Source organism: Aulonocara stuartgranti, assembly GCF_965226115.1.
Source record: "Aulonocara stuartgranti genome assembly, chromosome: 9".
Classification (NCBI taxonomy): domain Eukaryota; kingdom Metazoa; phylum Chordata; class Actinopteri; order Cichliformes; family Cichlidae; genus Aulonocara; species Aulonocara stuartgranti.
Window position 1 is genome coordinate 13840001 of NC_138960.1, and position 16044 is coordinate 13856044.

Sequence of the window (16044 nt, forward strand, 5' to 3'; positions counted from 1 at the left end):
GCAGGTGACGTAATTCTGAAGGCTAGACCGTCCAATTTCACAGTCGCTCATTTCCGGTCTAGCCGGCTTTCAGAGGACCCGGCCCACTTAGACCACAAAGGCCGGGTTCTCAGGTGGACGCAGCCTCTGAATTTGGACACCCCCGGCCTGTTTCCGGCCGGACAATAATAACGGTGACATTTAAGTTATTTTATCCGATAAATAAACACTGTAAAATCAAGTTTTTACAGCTGTAATTTTAAACAGTTTAAAAGCATGTAGAATAGCATATGCAGGCAAGTATATTTCTCCTTTTTTTTTATCAAGAAGCAAAAACAAAAAGGAAAAAATAAGAAACGGGGCAGGGGTCGATGGTCGAATCATCCGTCCCCACCAATGCCACAACCAAATCTACACCCTTGCAAAGGCCTTTTAAAACTCCAGGAAGAGAATGAAGCTATTGTCAGATACCAAATCAGAGTAATCAAGTAGATCCAAAACCAGTCTAATGTTATTAGAAATGTGTCTATTTCTCATTAAGCCTGATTGTGTCTCATCGATAATTGTGTCCAAGAACTCTTTAATTCTGTTATCAAGTACTAAAGCCATAATCTCATAGTCATTATTGAGCAGACAGATGGGTCTCCAATTATCAATAAGAAGTAAGTCTTTGTTTGGCTTTGGAAAAAGTGTTATGAGACCCTGAGTAAGAGTAGGAGGGAGGTTGTTATTCTCTATACTTTTTTTTTCTTTTTTTTGTGTCCCGTTTGGATCTATAGCCATCAGAATTGTTGTCTTGAGGCCAAGAAAGATGCCAAGCGGATTTATTTTACCAAGTGGATCATCATGGCCTTGCCATATTGGTCCATTTGATTGACCTTTATTATAATTATGAATTTATTTTATTTTCGGTTGCTACAAACGAGACAGACATGACTGTGGGATAGGACAGGGGGAAAGAATGAAAGAAAGAGAGGGAGAGAAAGAAAACCAAAGGGGAGAAGAGAGGGTGAGAAGGGGGGGAAGAGAGAAAAAAAACAAAAAAAACAAAACAAAAAACAAAAAACAAACAAAACTCCTGGGTCACCTGTATGGACAAAAAAAACAGAAGAGAAAGCAAACAGCAAAGAGCAACATAATAAAAAAAAACAGCACCATCACAATAAACTAGCTAGCAGTAGATATCAATAGTTACTAAATAATAAACGATATTGTGCAGCACGCAAGATAGACAGCGCACAGTGTGCTTTGAGGCAGCAGCCAAGAAAGCTGTAGTCCGCGTCTGTGAATACCCATGTGTACACCTGTGTGGATCAGCATGCTTGTATTCCAAAGGTTTCTCCATGTAACGATCTGCTAGGGAGTGTGGGGAGCCACAGCCCTGTCCTCTATGGTATGAAGCAGGTATGGAGGAGATCAAAACTCCAGACATCCAGAGGCCCCCAGAACACAAGAGACCAAGGAAGACCCACAGAGGGGCAGCCGCGCCACTGTCCCAGTAAGAGCTGAGGAGAGTCCCAGATGAGGGCTCACTCAGCAGCCGCGGAGCAGAAGCCAGGGGGAGTTGCAGTGACGCGCCCGTGAGCTCCGCCGGCAGCCAGCTGTGCCTGAGTGACCGAGCCCCAGGCCGAGAGGCCGGGGGCACCCCACCTCCGAAGTGGCCCGTGCGAGCCCCAGGCTCCAGGTTTCGATAAGCGGCCACCAAGGAGTGAGCCGGTGTGTACCTGGACGCCCATCCCCAGACACAAAGAACCACCAACGCACCGATACCTGAGGGAGTCCGCCACCGGCAGGGGACGTAATGGTGGGTGGAGATAGGCCTCCAAACCTTGGAGGGCCTGAGATGTCCCCAAAGATACTTTCTATACTTTCTATGAAAACCTGCAGTAAGAACGGAGCACTTCCTCTCCATGGCCTTATCAACATCCAATCTCCAGACTTCAGACTCTGCTCCTGAGGAGAAACAGAATCATCTGGCAGATCATTTGTTCTCATGACTTCTTTACTTTTAAACATTTTGAGCATCCAATCTGCTAATGTGCTCTCTCTTCTGTGTTTCTGTCATCACTACAGAAGACTAAAACTCTAAATGCTCTACCATATATAATCTCAAAGCTCACAGCTTTACTGTGCCGTTAGTTCTCTCTACCAACCCTGCACTGTGGCTGATATGAACAATGATGTTTTAGTGTTATCCCTAGATGCTGTGCCATTAATCCAATCACTTCATTTACAAAGTGTGGACCATCATCACTATAAATAGTCTCCGGAATCCCGTGTTCTGGGATGATATTCTTACATATTGCTTTGGCAACCGAAATGGCATCTGCTTCCCTAGTTGATTGATTGATTGACTGATTGATTGATATACCTTTATTAGTCCCACAAGGGGAAATTTCATGTTATGGCTGCCGACCTGCAAGGGCGTCGCCATCTTACCCTCCAACCATACATACATTACACAAAAACATCACATGGTGAAGACAGGTCAGAGAGGTATAACAATGGAAGATGCACCACACGAGGAAGGATAAGGAGAAAAAAATAACTCCCCCCAGACTGAGCTTGAACAGGGAGATCAGTTTAAGAACAGAAAAAAAAACACCTCTGCACATGAAAAAACTCTTAATACACCAAAGAAACACGTGACAAGCAACAGGAGTGGGTAAAGGGTGAGAGACAGTCAGTGTAGACAGTACATCCGGGCCTGCAGCCTATGCGCTGGTCTCCTTGATTCACCGTCAGCATCGGAAGGGAATAAGTGTTGAAGGCGTTTGGAGGGGGAGGGGGGATGAGTGTACATCTGCATGTGTGTATATGTCTGTGTGTGTGTGTGTGTGTGTGTATGTCCAGACTTCAGCTGAGACAGTGTCCTTCGCCCTGCCAGGGGTGGCCTTGCATAGAATGGGAAAAACCCACTACCCACTTTGCAAAAGGGCAAAAGAAACCTTTTGACATAATCTCAAAAAAAGCGTGAGCTGGCAGGGGACTCCATAATTGGTCATAATGGCTCATTACCTGTGTGGACTCAGACTGTGGAGGCAATAGTAGATACGAAGAGTCAGCCATGCTGTTCAGCACAGAACTTACGGAGCACCAAAACTGCACACATTCCCTTTATCATGATGGCTCGTTTGAAATTTATTTAAAATACGTTTTGAGTTCAAGTTTAAGTTTCCGAGTTAAACTCTGCTATACCTGACCGTGTAAAATCTGACATTAAAAATCTGAAATTAATCTGATGTTAAAGATTATTTTTCAAAAATGATTATCTAATAATTATCTAATAGAGGCAGTATCTTGGTTACATCTCTTGGATGAATGGATGACAGGGTGCTACAGCAGAGGCTTTCATCTGATTAATGCCAGATATTCATGAACTCATGCAGGATTTAATTTTTACTGAAAGAATGTTAAATATCCAAATCCAGCTGTGTGGGTCTTTGTGCTGTCACTGTGCAATGTGGACTGTGCACCCCGAAGTTATGCAGGAGTTTCTTAAAGTGTCGCTTCAGAGACGTCTGAAGCTTGGACACAGTATAATGTGGAGCAGTTGCACACTGTTATAATGATTATTTCTTTGCATCTCTGCAGTGTTTTATGATAAAATAAAAATCAAGTGCAAAACCCTTGAAATTGATCCAGTGGTTTGTGGTTAAAAAATTACGGAGCCCCCCAGGGGACATGGGAGAAGAAAAAAAATTAGGGAGAAAAAAAAAAAATTAAGACGGACTTTTGCGAGATCTCGCGAGAGCTCGCAAAAGTATTGCGAGCTCTCGCAAAACTTTCTCGCGAAAGTTGAATTCCAACAATGGCGGCAGCTACTTAGTTGTAATAATGCTCTTTCTGGGTCACAAAATACACTTTTAAGATATTTTGAGGCGTGAATGTAGTTGTGTAAACGTCAGATACCTGCTCGGTTTACAAGACATCACATATTTGCAAAAGTGCTCCGACGTTTTTGGAGATCTGACACCCAATAGCTCGAAGCTAACGGGAGGTCGAGACCTACTACAGCCGGGAGGAACACCGCTTTCCCGGCAAATCGTGCCTCGACCTCCCGGTCAGCTTCGAGCTGGCGGCCTCCGAAGAATGCGGCTAAAACTTTTGCGAGCTCTCGCAATACTTTTGCGAGAGCTCGCAAAAGTCCGTCTTAATTTTTATTTTTTTCTCCCTAATTTTTTTTTTTTCCTCCCTAATTTTTTTTTCTCCCATGTCCCCTGCGGGGCTCCGTAAGAAATAGCAGTTTTATAAGCTGAGGTTGTCCATTTTCTGACTTTCTTTACATTCTGATAGTTTGTAACAATCTGAAGTGCAAGAAGAATTGTGAAGTAATTTTAAAATATTGTTCCTAATTTAGGAACAACACCACCTGCTTCCATGTCTTGCATTAATATTTTAATAACTTCTCTGCTTATTGACAATTGTCCCTCAGATAATTATATTATCTCTATTTGTACGATACGACGAAGGAAAAACAGGGTACCTCTTTGAAAGTGTTGAAACACTTATGTAATTATTTATTTTTGCAAAATAGATGCATTATACTCTGTGCTTTTTCAAAGACAATGACACTTGGGGTTCAAATGAAAACATTGGGGTGTAACATTAATGAAATGCTCAATCATGATGAAACAGATTCTCCTGCGTCTTCAGAAAGTAAAAATAAACTAAAAGTAAACTTACTGAAAGTAAAAAAAAAGGGTGAAAACTGACGAATGTGGATAAATCTGGTATATTTACACGATGAATTCAATACACATTCATATCTGACTCTGCTGCTTTGTCAACAGCAGCTGTGTTGCTTCCAGTCAGTATCACGTGCTGAGTTCTTGTGCCCTCCTCCTCCTTTGCATCTTTTCAACATTTTCATTTACAAAAATGTTGATGCACAAAATCTGCCATAAAAATCCTCATAAAACAATATTGTTTTTTGCTTCTTTTTTCATAAATGACTCATCATCATAATCATCTTTGTTTAGAAGCAAGAAGAATCATATAGAAATGAAAAAGGGATAAATCTTCTGACCGAACCTGCTGGGACTGTGTGAGGTCCTGAGGCTAAGAGTAAGGATTTATCCACAGGAGAGCTGCGTTCTTACAAACCATCCCACTGTGTAAACCTGACATCTGTGGAACAGCTGAGCTGTATGATGTGTACAAGGACACAAAACATTATTTACCATCAGATCCCGAGCCCTCCATGTGTTAATCAAGAAACTGCTGCTGTGCTACAGCCATAAATAATGAATAAATTAGGAGCTAAAACTAAAAGGACAGTTTATTTGTACCATCTTCATGTCAACACATTCAAGAACATCACAGATGAAGAAACATTAAAAACTTCCACACTACATAAAGCAAGAAAAATGGTTTTTCTTTCAGGTGGTTTCAGAAAAAACAGAAACATCAAACACCTCCAAGACTCTCTTTGAAAGAACTAAAAACCTTTATTCTCATGGTCCAATCATGAGTGAACTCCCCGATGAAGCCTTGTGTGCTAAAACATGTCAGAGTTTTAAAGGTTAAACATGAGTTTCCAAAACGTTTTGCTGGAGAACAATGAACTATTTGACTGAGTTTCAATTATTTACAGACGAGCAAAAGCAGGACAGAGAAAAAAGGACAAAACTGACTCAGTAAAATGACAGAAAATAAGATCCCATGTAAATCTGTATTATGTAGAAGTTCAGCCCAGCAACCAGTTCAGTTCAACACAAGTTTAAATGATTCTATGTGAACTCTGTGGAGCCTGATCTCAAGCTTTTTGAGTCTGACACTGAAACCAGAGGATCTTTCTGTCTCTTCAGATTCACTGTGATCCAGTGATGGGAGTGATTTCAGCCCTGAGTGATCACGCTGATGTTTGCACAGAGCAGACAATGAGGTGAATGTTTGGGCACATTGGTAACAGTGAAACAGTTTATTAGTAACGTGGGATCGTTTGTGTTCGGAGTATGAACTGAGATTCCTGAAGCTCTTGTCACACTGGTCACAGCTGTAGTTTCCTTCCATGTGTGTACGTTCATGCTTGTTACGACTACATGAATCTGAGAAGCTTTTGTCACAGTGTCTGCACTTGTGTGGTTTCTCTCCTGTGTGGACTCGTTTGTGTGTTTTAAGCTTACTTGCAGTGGTGAAGGATGACCCACACTGATCACAGAGGTGCTTTTTAACCCCACTGTGAATCAGTTCATGTTGTTTTAACTCAGTTGATGTGGGGAAGCTTCTCCCACATTCTTTGCAGTATTTCAGTTTGTCTCCAGTGTGTCTACGTTGATGTGTTTTAAGGGTGTGTTGGTGACTGAAAGTTTTTCCACAGAGGTCACAACGAAAGTCTTTCCCACCACCACAGTGATGACAGGGTTGAGAACTGGATCCATCTGTGTCGCTCTGCTTCTAAACACAGACACAAAGACAGTGTAAGTCAGTCCTTCAACATTTTTATCCTGAACGTCGCCTGAAATAAAGAGCATCTCTGCAGACGTCCAATTACATTTGACTGTTTCAGTTAACACAGTTTACTGGGCTGCAATAACTACAATACTACCACCATAATACTACAGTAATACTAAAATCATAACTGACATGAAAATCTGAATAATCACTCAGAGCTGCTTTTCCATGCAGTAGAATTGCTAACATGCTAACACAGTTTAATGAGCAGAGATGTTCCAAACAGTCAGGCTAAAATGACAAGATAACAATATAAATACATACCTCACAGTAACTGCACTTGTAGAGTCTCTTTCTGGTGTGGATCTGTTGGTGTTTTCTCAGGTAATGTGGAGCTTTAAAAGTCTTCTCACACAAGTCACATTTATAAGGTCTCTGCTCAGTGTGGCTAAACATGTGTTGTTTTAACTGTGTGTCTGTTATAAACTCTTTGCCACACTGTTCACAGCAGTACACATCATGTCTGGTGTGAATGCGTAGGTGTATATTTCGGTGCCCTCTCTGGCTGAAAGTTTTTCCACAGATGTCACAGCTGTATGCCTTAATTCCAGAGTGGGTAACTAGATGACTCTGTAAGTTGCTACTGCGATTAAAAGCTCTGCCACACTGATCACAGCTGTACGCTTTAACTCCACTGTGGATGAGTTGGTGTCTTTTTAGGGAACGCTTCCTGGAAAAAGACTTTCCACACAAGTCACAGCTGAACGGTCTCTCTCCAGTGTGGATGACCTGATGCTGTTTTAGATGACACTTGGAAATAAACTCCATCCCACACTCGTCACAGGTGTGTTTTTTCTCTCTCTTTCTTCTGTGAGGTTTGTCGGCCTCCTGAGAGCGCTGACTTCTGGCTCCATGTTGGTCCTGCAGTGACAGAGATACAAACAGAGGCAGTGAGTGAAATGCAGTCGTGGAACAAACTCAACCTTCAAACTCCCTCCATTAACACTAGTTTTAAACCTGAAGGTGGAGTGTGGCACCAAACACCTTAAAGGTCTCTTATCCCCACCTGCTGGTAGTTCTAACACATTACATCCAACCTGCTGTTAAAAATAATTCATGATTGTTTAAACACTAAAATCAAGCCCATCCCTCCTGATTGTACACACACACACACACACACACACAATTATTCAGTGATAATAAATCCTATGTTTGTTTATTCAAAAAGAACCCCATTAGCTTCCACAACAGATGTTGCTCGTCTTCCATCAAATACAATCACATAAAATATTATACAATAAAGTGGAATCAAGATATCCACATAATTTGGCTCTTACATCCACAGTGAGGTTTCACAATTAAAATATAAGCAATCAATAATAATAATAATAATAATAATATTATCAATAACACTGAGGCACATTACAGAAATTTCAAAAACAAATAATCTCTTACAATATTTACAACAACTAAAAGTTCTGTAAATCGGCTTTTAAATGTTCATTGAAGTTTTGAATAGTTGCTAATTCTCTAATTTTATAAGGCAATTTATTCCACCTGAAAGTTGCTCTAAATATAACAGTTTTACAAAAAGTTACTTTTAACTCGAGGATTTACTAAATTGCAGTTTGTTGAAAATCGTATAATATCATTATGTATTTCATCTGGATACTGCAGCTGAGCAAAAATAAATGTGGCGTGTTTAACAGAATTGCGTTCTTTATAACTACAAGTAAGCCATAGAATATTTTAGCCTGTACAGGAAGCCAAGAAAGCTGATAATGCATTTTATCGATATTCGTATTAGAGATGGCACGATGCCACTTTTTAATGTCCAATACCGATATCATATGGATATCTGCCGATACGAATCCGATAGCGTTTTTTGTAATCAATAAAACAGTTTTTTAAATAAATATCTTGCTGCATTTTGTATAAGTCAGTGGTTCTTAACCTGGGTTCGATCGAACCCTAGGGGTTTGGTGAGTCGGTCTCAGGGGTTCGGCAGAGCCTCCACTGCGGAGGTCGCAGAGGTCCAGCCACGCCCGAATTATCGTGTAAATTTGTGATGACACGCCCCCTTCTGGCCATCACTGGCTGCAGACGATCATGCTACACTGCTTGGCCAATCAGGGGTGCGGGGAATGTAGCGCGCGCAGTAGTCAACATGTGAATGTCGTGGTAGTACTTCGCGTGATTTTTTTTTTAACATTTTAATCCATACTAACTATGTCGGGCAAAAAAAGAAAGTGGTTGGACGAATATGTACAATATGGATTTACATGTATCACGGAACGTGATGGGAGTGAGCGTCCTATCTGCATGATTTGCAACGCCAAGTTGAGCAACTCTAGTCTCGCACCGGCAAAACTAAAGGAACACTTCTTGAAGCTGCATGGAGACGGGGAATACAAGAACACAACACTTGCTGAATTCAAGGTGAAGAGAGCCAGATTCGATGAAAGGCCCACTCTGCCTGCTCTTGGATTTGTACCCGTTAACAAACCGATCCTCACAGCATCGTACGAAGTTGCTTACCTGATCGCAAAGCAGGGCAAGCCACACACCATTGGTGAAACACTCGTGAAACCAGATGGCAAATCTGATACTCGGAACAGCGGCCGAAGGTAAATTATCACAAATTCCTCTTTCAAATGACACCGTCAGCGACAGAATAGAAGACATGAGTAAAGACATCTTGGCTCAAGTAGTCGCCGATCTGATTTCAAGCCCGGCAAAATTAAGCCTTCAGCTCGATGAGAGCACAGACGTTGCTAATCTAAGCCAGCTTACTGTTTTTGTGCGCCATGTGAAAGATGACATGATAAAAGAAGATTTTTTATTTTGTAAGCCTCTTACAACAACAACTAAGGCAGCCGATGTGAAGAAGCTTGTGGATGACTTCTTCGGAGACAACAATCTTTCATGGGACATGGTTTCTGCAGTTTGTACAGACGGAGCTCCCGTCATGCTGGGAAGAAACTCTGGTTTTGGTGCGCTAGTAAAAGCCGATGCACCACACATCATTGTGACTCATTGTATTTTGCACAGGCATGCATTGGCAACAAAAACCTTGCCTCCAAAAATGGCAGAAGTATTAAAAACAGTGGTGGAATGTGTGAACTATGTGCGAAATAGTGCTCTGAGGCACCACATCTTCAGTGAGCTGTGTAAAGAAATGGGCTCTGAATTCGAGGTACTTCTGTACCATTCTAATGTTCGGTGGTTATCCCGGGGACAGGTGCTGAATCGTGTTTTTGCCATGCGTGTGGAATTAGCCCTGTTTTTGCAAGAGCACCAACACTGTCATGCAGATTGCTTCAAAAATCCTGAGTTCATTCTCATTTTAGCGTACATGGCTGATATATTCGCAGCTCTCAATCATCTCAATCAGCAGATGCAGGGTGGTGGAGTCAATATCATAGAAGCGGAAGAACACCTGAAGGCTTTTCAAAAAAAGCTAACGTTATGGAAACGACGAACAGAGAACAACAACTTTGCAAACTTCCCCCTTCTGGACAACTGTGTAAGTAAGGTCGAAGATGTGTCTGGAATCGGAGATGTTTCTGTATCCACGGAACTGAAGCAAACAATTGCAACGCACTTAGATGAGCTTGCAAAGTCTCTCGACAGATATTTCCCTACAAGAGAGTCATATCCAGCATGGGTGAGACAGCCGTTCACGTTTGCTGTTGAGACAGCAGATGTCAATGATGAATACCTTGACGAATTCATTGAAATTCAGCAGAGCCAGGTTCAACAGCAACTCTTCAGAACAACAACACTCTCAACGTTTTGGTGTCGACAAATGGACGAGTATCCAGTTATTGCTAAGAAAGCCGTGGATTTTTTTATACCATTTGTTACAACATATCTTTGCAAGCAATCCTTTTCGACGATGCTGGACATAAAAACGAAGAAAAGGAACAGACTTTTCTGTGAAAATGACATGAGACTGGCACTTGCCAAGGTGAAGCCACGCATATCTGAACTGGTCTCTCAAAGGCAACAGCAGAAGTCACACTGATTTGCAGGTATGTAATTTGTTGTAAGTTCATGCATTGTGTTGGTTTTGTTCTTTGAACAAGGTGATGTTCATGTACGGCTCATTTTGTGCACCAGTAAAAAAACATATCTATGTCTTGAATTTGAAAAAAAAAAAATTTTTTTCACTAAAGAGGGGTTCGGTGAATGCGCATATGAAACTGGTGGGGTTCGGTACCTCCAACAAGGTTAAGAACCACTGGTATAAGTTCATACTCAAGTTTTAAAAACAAGACACTAAAGCTATTCCGTTATACCAAATGAGCCCTTTCCTCTACTCCCTCTTCACCCACGACTGCAGACCTGCCGATGGTTCTAACGCCATCATTAAGTTTGCAGATGACACCACGGTGATTGGCCTCATCAGTGACAACGATGAGGCCGCCTACAGGGAGGAGGTGGATGGTCTGGCTGAGTGGTGCGACACAAACAACCTGCTGCTTAACACCGAGAAGACCAAGGAGCTCATCGTGGACTACAGGAGCAATGCTGACCCACATCCACCCATCTACATTAATGGGACGGCTGTGGAGCGTGTGAGCAGCTTCAAGTTCCTGGGAGTCCACATCTCCGAGGATCTCATCTGGACGACCAACTGCTCCAAGCTGGTCAAGAAGGCTCACCAGCACCTCTTCTTCTTGAGGACTCCAAGGAAGAACCACCTGTCCTCAGACATCCTGGTGAACTTCTATCGCTGCACCATCGAGAGCATCCTGACCAACTGTATAACAGTCTGGTACGGGAACTGCTCTGCCTCGGACCGGAAGGCGTTGCAGAGAGTTGTGAAAACTGCCCAGCGCATCGCCGGAGCACCACTTCCTGCCATAAAAGACATCTACAGGAAGCGGTGTCTGAAAAGGGCTGGGAAAATCATCAAAGACCCCAGTCACCCATCACATTGACTCTTCACCCTCCTGCCCTCTGGGAGGCGCTACAGGAGCCTCCGGACTAAGACCACCAGGAACCGGAACAGCTTCTTCCCCACAGCTGTCAGACTCCTGAACTCTGCCTCCTGACATCTGACCCACGTTAAACTCACGGACTGAACATACACACACCCACAACCACCTACACACACACACAATGGACAACTGTACCCTCAAACACACAATAATAACATTGACTGAACCACCACTCACAACCACTTGCACTTTATACAGCCTCTGTAGAAATTATCCACATATCTCACTTATCTTAACTGCACCACTGTATAAATAATCATTCTGTAAAATACGATAATTTTTAATTCAACAACTGTTTATAACTTGCATATTTCCCATTTCTGTATAGCTGTACATCTCATATTTCTGTATAGTTTTTCCTATTTATATCCTGTTCATAGCTTGTACTCACTACAGCCTGTACATACTTATAGTTATAGCATATTCATAACATACTTCATACCGTGTACATTATAACATACCATAATAGACCCATTTCTGTAATATACTTACATATCTATATTATTGCTAATATATCTATATCATGGCTAAAGCACTTCTGGATGGAAGCAAACTGCATTTCGTTGCCCTGTACCTGTGACATGTGCAATGACAATAAAGTTTAATTCTATTCTATTCAAATATTTTATAGTTCAGCAACACACATCAATCTAATAAACTTAAACCTGCACCATCCTTCCTATTCTAGTATTATAAAGAGTACTTATCAGAAATATTAAACAACCTAACTAATAGAGTTGCCAACTCCCAGCAAAAATCTCCCAGAACCACCCCCGCCCTCATGATGCTTAATCGACATAATCAACTTTAATTTAATGCACGTGTACATCAAATGCACAGAAATAATCAATCATGTTTCCACAATAATTACCACATTTCCCGGACTACAATGCGCACCTGAATATTAGCCGCACAAGCTAGAATCAGGGGAAAATCCTGTTTCGCACATACAGTGGGGCAAAAAAGTATTTAGTCAGCCACCGATTGTGCAAGTTCCCCCACTTAAAATGATGACAGAGGTCAGTAATTTGCACCAGAGGTACACTTCAACTGTGAGAGACAGAATGTAAAAAAAAAAAAAAAAAATCCATGAATTCACATGGTAGGATTTGTAAAGAATTTATTCGTAAATCAGGGTGGAAAATAAGTATTTGGTCACCTCAAACATGGAAAATCTCTGGCTTTCACAGATCTGTAACGTCTTCTGTAAGACGCTTTTCTGTCCCCCACTTGTTACCTGTCTGAATGGCACCTGTTTGAACTCATCATTTGTATAAAAGACACCTGTCCACAGCCTCAAACAGTCAGACTCCAAACTCCGCCATGGCCAAGACCAAAGAGCTTTCGAAGGACACCAGGAAAAGTATTGTAGACCTGCACCAGACTGGGAAGAGTGAATCTACAATAGACAAGCAGTTTGGTGTGAAAAAAATCAACTGTGGGAGCAATCATCAGGAAATGGAAGACATACAAGACCACTGATAATCTCCCACGATCTGGGGCTCCACGCAAGATCTCATCCCGTGGGGTCAAAATGATCATGAGAACGGTGAGCAAAGATCCCAGAACCACACGGGGGGACCTGGTGAATGACCTGCAGAGAGCTGGGACCAAAGTAAGAAAGGTCACCATCAGTAACACACTACAACGGCAGGGAATCAAATCCCGCAGTGCCAGACGTGTTCCGCTGCTGAAGCCAGTGCATGTCCAGGCCCGTCTGAAGTTTGCCAGAGAGCACATGGATGATACAGCAGAGGATTGGGAGAATGTCATGTGGTCAGATGAAACCAAAGTAGAACTTTTTGGTATAAACTCAACTCGTCATGTTTGGAGGACGAAGAATACTGAGTTGCATCCCAAGAACACCATACCTACTGTGAAGCATGGGGGTGGAAACATCATGCTATGGGGCTCTTTTTCTGCCAAGGGGACAGGACGACTGATCCGTGTTAAGGACAGAATGAATGGGGCCATGTATCGTGAGATTTTGAGCCACAACCTCCTTCCATCAGTGAGAACTTTGAAGATGAAATGAGGCTGGGTCTTCCAACATGACAATGATCCAAAACACACCGCCTGGGAAACAAAGGAGTGGCTCCGTAAGAAGCATTTGAAAGTCCTGGAGTGGCCTAGCCAGTCTCCAGACCTCAACCCCATAGAAAATCTGTGGCGGGAGTTGAAAGTCCGTGTTGCTCGGCGACAGCCCCAAAACATCACTGCTCTCGAGAAGATCTGCATGGAGGAATGGGCCAAAATACCAGCTACTGTGTGTGCAAACCTGGTAAAGACCTATAGTAAACGTTTGACCTCTGTTATTGCCAACAAAGGTTATGTTACAAAGTATTGAGTTGTATTTTTGTTATTGACCAAATACTTATTATCCACCCTGATTTACGAATAAATTCTTTACAAATCCTACCATGTGAATTCATGGATTTTTTTTTTCACATTCTGTCTCTCACAGTTGAAGTGTACCTCTGGTGCAAATTACTACTAAACATAATTCACAAAATTAAAAATCTTTCATCACACCCCTTTTATTAATATTTTGAAAAACAAGTTATGGTACATATTTGCATAACTTTTTAGGTATATGTACAAGTAGCGGTAATTACAAGTACGAAACATGTGCTGTGCTTCATAAACAAGTAACAAATGTAGTACATAACAATAACCTACAGCACACCAGAAACATTGATTCGGCCTACCTTTTAGGCTCAGGTGCAGTGACACGGCTTTAACTAGAGCTGGGCGATAGAACGATAATGATATGTATCGCGATATAACTTTTACTCGATAGAGAAATTAAACTATCGCGATAGACCTCGCCGTTCTTGTCCTCTTAAAAAAAAAAAAAAAAAAAAAAAGTCAGCCAATCCAAATTAAGTAGCGCAGAGCCGAACCAATCACAGCCGCAGCGTCACGTCGCGTGACTTGTTACATACAGCACAAGTGCCAAGCCGCACGTGTGTTTGTTTGGGAAGCAGCCAGCGGGTAATGGAGCCAGCGGGTAATGGAGGAAATGAGTGTGCCGACTAGAAAAATCAACCGAGCGTGACCGAAGGTTACCGAGGAGAAAACAGATGATGGTTCCAATGCCGGAGAGATTGTCGAACGGAAGAGCCATAGAAGTTCCGTAGTGTTAAGGTATTTCGGCTATTTCAAGTCTGACAAAAAACAGAGTAGCGTGCACTGTAAATTGTGCCGAAAGCAAGTCTGGAAATACAATAAACTGGTGCATGCGTCACACTGTGCGCCACGTTATTGTTTCGGTGAAATGAATTTCTACAATACTGTTACTGTTAATTCTACTCTCTGCAGTGTTTGAATGCTTACATATACACACAGTTACTGTCCGTCCACACATACGACTCGGTTCTGCTTCTATGCCCCAGCTTTGTTTACTTTTTCCCACCGAGGCTTCTACACTTCTGATTGGCCAACATTTCTGCACGGTTAGGAATCTAGCTCCACCTGCTGCTTTGGCATGTTCATAGCAGCGTTTTCCTTCATTTCTGCCTTTATGTGTGGACGGGATTATTTTTTAAAACGAAAACGGAAAATCTCTGTTTTCAAAAATACCCGTGTACGTGTGGACGTAGCCTCAGTCTCTGACTGGAAGCGCTAATTTGTCATTCGGCTTTGTCAGACTAAAGTAACTGTTAAAACTGTTTGAAAAGCTAAGCTATACAACAAGGAGAGATTGAGAATTTCCTTTTAGTTCTCAGTTTATTTGATATTGACAAAGGTTAGTCATTTTTGTCTGTTCATCTGTAAAACAAACTAAGATTTATTTTTAGAATTAATATTTTGTTTCTAAGTGGAATTGACAATTTAGTCTGTTTCGTTTGTTCTATTTTGAAACTTAAACGCTTTAGTGGCTGCCTTTTGTGTAGTTTGCAATATTTGCCTTTATTTATCTGAAAAAGTCTCATGTTCCTTAAGTACATCTACCCTGTTGAACTTATTATGGGAAATAAATATTTAAATAAAAACAAGCTGCTGATTATTTCACATTTTACTTGTGAGCAACGGCACATTTAAATCTTACAAATATAGTTATTTGGCTTATATCGTGATATATATCGTTATCGCCTGAAATGAAAAAAAAAACATATCGTGATATGAAAAAATCTTATATCGCCCAGCTCTAGCTTTAACAAGAAGAAAAGTCAGTCATTCACCATCTTTCTCTTCTTCCTGCGCACTAAAACCACCAAAGTCCTCTTCTCCAGTGTCAGAAACGAACAGGTTCATGATGGCTTCGTCATCACCTCTCCGCTTCTCTCATTCGTTGTCACTTTCAAAACCAAACAAATCCTCGTTGTCAGTGTCGAACACCCTCTGAAGGGCCGTGGCGGTGTCCTCCTCTCCATCATGCAGCAGTCCAGCCCTTCGAAATCCGTTGGTGATCATGGATGTTTTCACACTTTTCCACGCTGTCAGAATCCACTGGTGGAGTTGGGCATAACTTGCTTTTCGCAAGTTTATCGCCGCTCATCATCCACGCCTCCCAATGAAGGCGTAGCGCTACTTTGAAGTTTGTTTTTCGCGCTACTTCTTACGGCACTACGTTGCCTGGCGGATGGACATGTGACCAATATACCACTCTTGAACCCAGATCCTTCCGCCAGGCAACGTAGTGCTGTAGAACAGCAGAAGA

General features: G+C 41.9%; 4 protein-coding genes across 5 annotated transcripts in view; 1 reads left to right on the forward strand and 3 right to left on the reverse strand.

The window, feature by feature from the left end:
• The window catches only part of LOC309714057 (uncharacterized protein), a 256151-nt gene that overhangs the window by 193305 nt on the left and 46802 nt on the right, over positions 1 to 16044 (reverse strand). The window lies entirely within an intron of this gene.
• The window catches only part of LOC309714070 (uncharacterized protein), a 277839-nt gene that overhangs the window by 77033 nt on the left and 184762 nt on the right, over positions 1 to 16044 (forward strand). The window lies entirely within an intron of this gene.
• The window catches only part of LOC309714067 (uncharacterized protein), a 45053-nt gene that overhangs the window by 15351 nt on the left and 13658 nt on the right, over positions 1 to 16044 (reverse strand). For both annotated transcript variants that reach the window (XM_082546185.1, XM_082546184.1), the window contains exon 3: positions 1 to 1066. This exon is cut by the window's left edge. The gene's annotated coding sequence lies outside the window, so the exon portion shown is untranslated. The remainder of the gene's footprint in view (positions 1067 to 16044) is intronic.
• LOC309714058 (uncharacterized protein) overlaps positions 5410 to 16044 on the reverse strand; it is a 93862-nt gene continuing 83227 nt past the window's right edge. The window contains exon 4 of the mRNA XM_082546142.1: positions 5410 to 6378. Coding sequence (XP_082402268.1) covers positions 5686 to 6378 — 693 coding nt within the window. The 3' untranslated portion in view covers positions 5410 to 5685. The remainder of the gene's footprint in view (positions 6379 to 16044) is intronic.